This window comes from Teleopsis dalmanni, chromosome 2 (genome assembly GCF_002237135.1).
Source record: "Teleopsis dalmanni isolate 2A chromosome 2, ASM223713v2, whole genome shotgun sequence".
NCBI classification, from domain to species: Eukaryota; Metazoa; Arthropoda; class Insecta; order Diptera; family Diopsidae; genus Teleopsis; species Teleopsis dalmanni.
Window position 1 is genome coordinate 74761375 of NC_051847.1, and position 7357 is coordinate 74768731.

The following is a 7357-nucleotide window of genomic DNA, read 5'->3' on the forward strand; positions in this document are numbered from 1 at the left end:
TAAAATTTCTGAAAATTTTTAATTTTCAGCTGACGATTGAAATGGAGGCCTATTTATTTTATTAAAATAATTCAGTTAATAATATTGTTTTTATGGATCAATAGTTAAATAAATTAAATAGATTAATCAAATAAACATGTGATTTTTGTGTTTGATATAAGTTTATGTAAGCTTTTATTAGAAGTAATGGAACATTTCCTTGTTAGGTTCCACTAGAACTATTCTCGGTATAAAAAATTTATCAAATAAAATGACAAAAAATAAAGTTTTTTAAAACATATTTCTTTACATCTATTCTAACACCTTACAGAACATTGATCTCTCAAGTTCAACTTTCTAATCGCCCAAAAAATCTAATCTAATAAGTATCTTCAAAATTAAAATATTTTCTAGAAAAAGTCTAAGGTAGGTTATGTTTAATAATGTCAAACTTTCGTTTATAGAAACGTCAGATGACACCTGACAACAATCAGTGTCGCCAAGACTCAAATCGTAAATAGTGACTTCCGTATGAAGAACTTATCTAACTTTTAATTTCCAGTTAACGGGTTAGATAGTCGGCATACCTTTATCAAGGTACACCTACCTTATACCTCTATGATTAGAAATGATCGCTGTTACACTTTTTTGAACGCAAGGTCATTCAGGACTATATTGTTAATAATCGCAAGGTTAAATTACAAACACATCTCCAATTTCTTCGTTTAAGTTATTTCCATTGATGAGTATCTTTTGTGACTTGCCCGGCGATACCGGCTATACAGCCCCATCTCGACTTTCATCACTCTGACAACATTTATCCTGATTTGATTTTAGCTAAGGAATCTTTCTCAAAACCCTATTATACCTTTACGAAATGTTATCGACTCCTTATGTCATCTTATAGAGGTTAGTTACTCTTAGTGGCGTCGGAGCCTCTTCTTCTATTCACAAAACAATTCATGGGCATTGTTTTGTTACTAGAATTCCTTTGGCCAATGCGCTGTAATGCAATATTAGTCTCTTCGGCAAAAATAGAGTATTAAACAAATACACTCAATGATGGAGTGGTAAATACATCGAAACGTTGGGTACAATGTTTTTTTTTAATTATAAAACTTTTAAATAAAAAATAAAAACAAACATCTAGTTACCTTTTTTTTATTTTTAATATATATTTTCTATTTCTTACAAATCACACAAATATACATTTTAAATTTTTCTCTATATTTGTTCGAATAATTAAGTTATAACTTGATTTAAAATAGATTTTTAGCATCGAATTGTTGGCCTCGAATGACCAATTTGACATTACATTATAAGTAATATCCGAGAGTCAATGGTAGTTCGTGTTGTAGTTATCTCTGATTCGAGGTAAGGTTATAAGGACCACTATTTATTTGATAAACGTTGACAACCCAAGTATTGTTAGGTACTGATATTCCCTTCGGATGTTGACGTCATTAATCACTGTCTTATTAAATTGGTTTTATCATTTGAGCCCGATTTATATTGCTTACAATAACTTGGATGTTATATACTCGTTTTAGCAAAAAAATACAAACTTGTATGACTAGGTTGTTTCCTACAATTAATTATAGATTTCAAGAATGATTAACCAGACATAAATGCATCCATAAACTTATTTACTCTTTTAGAAAATGAAACCCCGTCTTTTCTAAGTGTGAAATGCTGTTATAGCAGGATCGATTGCTGACGTAAATCGATGAAGGACAAATTACGTCAAAGCTACACAATATCAGTTATACTAGAAAACATAAATGCTGTAGAAATTATAATGCTGATATAACCATATAAGATTGAGTCAATCTTAGACATTAGCTGCACCATCGTACATCAAAACATATATATGTGATAATTAATTGGACTCGTTAAAGCTCATAAAATTTAAGAGTAAAAGCTCAGTACGGTGCTAATGTTGAGAAAGAAATGTTCAGAAAAGACAATTGCCATGGTTTTAAAGCGTGCATCCAAGAGTGCGATACTTGTGGCATCTAAGGTTGGGCCATATCTTATAATGGGTTTTGCTTTGTAACCACGTAAGATAACTTTATACTTTTTATAGGTGTTTCAAAATGAATACGAGCTTGTTTTTGGTCACGTCGGTCACAAAAAGAAGTAAATAATTTCTTCTTTTCTAGAAAAAAGTTGTTATACACCAAGAACATTATTAAAGCAACACAATGATAATGCGGTCAATGCTTAGTAGTACATTATACCATATCGTGTCTAATATGTAACTTTTTGAGCATCGAAAACATCGATTTAATGGATGATCCGCCATTTATAGTTTGATTTTACTGGTAATGACTTCGTCTTGCTCCAACATGTCGGCGGAATAAAATTTTTGATGACTACAATAAATATGTTTTTGTTTTGAAGGCATCTTGAACGGAATGGAAAAAAGCTATGATGAGTGATTCGAATGTATGCAAAAGAAAAAAGATCGCAAAGAAGAATATTTTTCTGAAATAAAATTAAATTAGTGACAAATTACTGTTTTTTAATGATTAGACTCACGAAATTAATAGTGGCAGTAGTACATATGGTTTCTACACGCGACATCAGAAATAAATATTCAATTTATAATTTATTAATTGGAACCACCACTTGAGTCATATTTTTAAGTTGTAGTTAGCTCACGTAAAGTCACGAACAATTGGTTCTACTTCCTCAACATACATATTGAATTTGCATTTGCTTTGTGGAAGAACCACCGGAGACCCAATAAAGTCTGTTTTTCCAATCAGTTCAGGAAAGTAAATTGAATCAGATCTGCTTCTTTGTGTGTGCGACAATGGCAATCTATTTGTTTAAATATTTAAATATATGAGATATAGAAATAAAAACTTTTAAATAAAAACTTGTAAAACAAAATAAAAAAAATTTTAAACTAGCGAAATTGGTCGACTTTGTCCTTTAGCTACTACAGCATTCGAAAAATAGATATAAGTTTTCTCTATTGCTAGAATTGAATATAAAACTTAATTTCGCAATAATCTTGATACTTCGGACATATAATCGAGAGAATTGCATTAGTCCCTATAGAAAATAACGAATATTGCTATGCTGAAAAATTGCTATGTTGGTGTTTTATTCTTGTTTATTTAAAATAGGTCTTTCCGAGTTAATACAGTGCTAGATATAAAAAAGATTTTGTTCAAATTGGGGGAAACTCCGCTTATCATATCAGTTATATATATAAATCACACGTATTCAAATTAATTAAATACGCTGAATAATCAATAAAAATGATGTCTTTTTTTATTTAAATCTTTAAATGATTAAATGATTCAAGTAAATGAAATACTAAGTTTTATCAATAGTTGAAATGGCTGACACTCTTGAAGAATTTCCCCAGTCTTTTTGATTATCTGTCCTCTACTTTATGATGTCTCAGTATTTTCTTCGATTAGATACACAGCGGTTGCTGCAAAAGAATTTGTTTGACATTGTCGATATTTTGGCCATTAATCGGGTATTACACATGATTCCTGGCGCGATGTCTTGCAGCGACATCGTTTGCTATTACATTTCTTCAGTTTCGTACATCAAATCCGGTTAGTGTTCCCACAACTTGATCACTCTACCGGAGATAAGGTCTAAGCCTTCTTCCTCCAACAACTACTTGAAACACTCTTTTCGCTGGAGTATCTTCATCCATTCTCACGACATGAATCGAAGCCACTGGATATTAATTCGCTGAATTATATCAATGTCGCGATAAAGGTCGTACGATAGTCGTTGCCAACTCATAGAGAACCAAAGATCTTCATCAATCATCAAACATTATTTCTCTAGAATGTTCACGATATTTGCAAATAAGAACTACTTTGTTTATCTAACCAAACTACTTTTTCTCTGCTTTCCAAGTTGTGCTAATAAATCGTGCCAATTTGATATATTTCAGATAGGTTTTTGAAGAAACAATATTTCTCCAGAATGTTAACGGTATTTGCAAATAAGAACTACTTTGTTTATTTAGCCAAACCACTTTTTCTCTGCTTTCCAAGTTGACCTAATAAATCGTGCCAATTTGATATATTTCAGATAGGTTTTTGAAGACTTTACGTAGATGTATATATGTTATATTACATTTATACACATAGGATAAGTTTTTTAAGACATTATAAATTACATTTATACACATATATTACATTTGTACACATATATGTATGTGTTCATTATATCAGGTCTGTTCTTCTTTTGATTATTAATAAGATCCATTAGTATATCCATTCCAGAATTTTAAGTTTTCACTTTTAGATATGTGGAATATAGATGAACTGTTTAATTTACTAAAGATGATCTCTTTGCAATTTGACAAATTATTTATTTTTAGTCTGTATGTGAACTGTTATTATTTCATTTCTGGGCAGATCTTGTCTATATGTTTCCCATTGGGCATGGAACCTATTTCCGCTAAGTTCATGACCAGCTCACTCTGAAGATTCACCTGATACTCTAGTCTCAAAATGATTATGTGTGAAAAGCAATTAAAAAAGTATTACAAAAAAAAAGAAGAAAAACAAAATTAATTTAATGAAAATAAATAAATAAATGAATAAATAAAAATAATTATAGTTACAGTGAGTGCCACTGTTTGTGATATCGGAATTCAACATTGTACTCAGTGTGGCTTAATTAAGGAAATTCCGCTGCGATCAGCGAAATACGATATATGACTGGACAGAAGCGTAGAAAACGAAAAACCTTCTAATCTGTGATAAAAAACAATAACAAAATATGAAAACAAATTCAACTGACAACATAAAAAACCGACAAAAATACAATAAAGATAAAAGTCACACAAAACACAGTAGAGCGAATGTTACACGACAGAGGACGGACGCAGACGACAGACAACAGACTAGAGTAGGAAAATCACCAAAAACTTACGCGGCTGCGGTAGTTGTCGGCTTGATCTACGGCAGTGACATTCAGTCAATGCCCGAGTTTGTGAGCGTGAAGTGCTCGATTTATTTATAAATAATTATTAATTTTATTAAAAAATTCGTTTTAAATTGTTAAAAATTTAAAGAAATTATTCTTTTTAAAAGTGACTGGAATTTTAAGAAGCTCAAAATGGGCAACGTAAGACCAGGCAATTCGATGCCAGGGCATGGCACATCGCCGAGGCAGTGAGTTGACACAATCAAAAAAAAAAAATTATTCTTTTATTTATTTATATTTTAAATTAAATTATTTAATAAATAATTTAAAAAAAAAAAATTTAAATAATTAATATGGCCTATGTTAAAAGGTATATCATGGAATTTTCGTTATCCAACCTCGAGACGCAAAGATCATCCCACTATGATGGTTTACAATTCGAAGCTAAGCATTGCCAATTGGTTGGATCTCTTGGACTTGCAACAATACGAAAGTATTAAAATTACTCAGTGCATAATTAAATTAATATTAAATTTTTAATATATTTCAATGACATATAGCAAATTTACAAATGTATAATCGAGTGGAAGATATATCAGAATTGAACGATAATGACCTCAAAAGATTAGGCATTCGTAGTGCTTCACATCGAAATAAGATGCTATCAAGTTTAGTTGGAGTTTTACAAGCTAAACGGAGACAATCGATGAACATTGAAGGTAAGTTAAGGAAATAATAATTTATTAATTTGTAATTTATTATTTATTAAATATAAATAACTAATTATTCTTAAATTAACTACAAACCTAATATGTTTATTAATAATTAAATATTTGATAGAGAAGATTGATATAGTCAAGCAATGAAATTATATATATTAACCTGGCATATATTTAACTGGTCTTATTAACTCATAACTCAAAGTTGGTCTAAAATAACACACTCATTTATATGAAGTTGAACTGTATATGATTTTTTCAGTCACGTGCATGATCAGTTTACCGGTCACAAAATCTTCCCATATATCTTAGTTTTACAAATCTTAATTACTGACTTACCTGGTCTAACTAACTCATTACGCAAGGTTGGTTTAACTTTACACACTTATTAAGGTGACGTTGAACTGCATACGATTTTTTCAGTAATGCGCGTGATTAGTTCACCGGCCACAGAGTCTTCACATATATCTTAGTTTTCTTATTGCTACTTTAAATATCTTTTTCATTAGAACACTTTCAATTACTTAACTGAATTTACTATAGTTTGACAGAAAAATTTACAAACCAATTCATACAAAAGCTTAAATTTTTTGAGATCAGTTATAGATCTGATCGATCCTAGCAATACTGGATGTAAGTGCTTCAATGCTATTAGTTTTTAATCTACAGACTCTGAATAAATTGGTTTTTATTTAATTTTAAAAAAATTTGTGCTCAACATCAGCGACAGAGTCCTACCCATCTCAACCAGCAGCTTCTAAATACTATACACTCTTTAAATACTATACTAATCAGATCTGCATTCGGATCTTTATGTATATATATGCATGTATATATAAAAGTATAAAGATCAAGCTAATTGTTTTACTAGTAAAAAAAATTGTTCTATTAAAGTTAATCAGTTTTTTTCTAAATCATTATCTTTAAATAATAATATTAATCATTAAATTAAATTAAGTAATCATTAAATAAATACTAATGTTTTTATGTTATTGAATTTTAAAAAAGACTTACCAGCATTAATCCAACTGAATTACTACATTCAAAACAGTTTTTGGACTCAGTTGCCATCTCTTTTCTGTTATGGACCAGAACAAATGTTCTCATAACAAATGTCGATTTAAAAGTATTAGTCAAGGTTAACATATGGAGAACCGAAGATAAATTGATTATCTTTTCTCTCGAAAATTTCAGTTGATAATTAGAGTATTCTTACCTCTATAATATATACGTTTCTTTAAGAAAATTGCGTCTCAGTTGCTTATTGAGGTTATAATGATATTTTTATTTATACGTTGACTGATATCACTTCTCCAAATCTTCATTTGAATTTTTCAAATATCTATTTTTTAAAGCCTACTGTCCATAATTAGTCAGGACTAAACACGGTTTAAAATCTTGATCCGTACCGTAATTAATTAGCGATATTTTGTCCTATAAGTCAATATAAATATACTTAATAAGATGTGCCTAGATGATAAGTATAAGGACTCATAAGTCTTTGAATAGTTTTCTACTTGTAATCCAATATTCACAGAAGTTTTTATCACTAGCCTTTCTTTCATTTTCCTCTTGAATTTATCTATTCGAAATTTGTCTCATTGCTGACAATTAAGTAATTCAGAGAGTCAATTTCTTTATAATTGTTGAAAAATGGGTAAAATATTATTATTGCATTTTTAATAATGAAGATAGGTCTTTGATTATTGTTGTGAACATTACTAATGTCACAGTTTTGATAATAT

At 29.7% G+C, this 7357-nt stretch overlaps 1 protein-coding gene across 1 annotated transcript in view; it reads left to right on the forward strand.

Moving 5' to 3' along the window:
• Positions 1–5131: 5131 nt before the first annotated feature.
• Positions 5132–7357, forward strand: part of LOC119674869 (ephrin type-A receptor 4-A-like) — a 10825-nt gene continuing 8599 nt past the window's right edge. Inside the window, exons 1-3 of the mRNA XM_038086025.1 lie at positions 5132–5141; positions 5264–5386; positions 5454–5612. Coding sequence (XP_037941953.1) covers positions 5317–5386; positions 5454–5612 — 229 coding nt within the window. The 5' untranslated portion in view covers positions 5132–5141; positions 5264–5316. The remainder of the gene's footprint in view (positions 5142–5263; positions 5387–5453; positions 5613–7357) is intronic.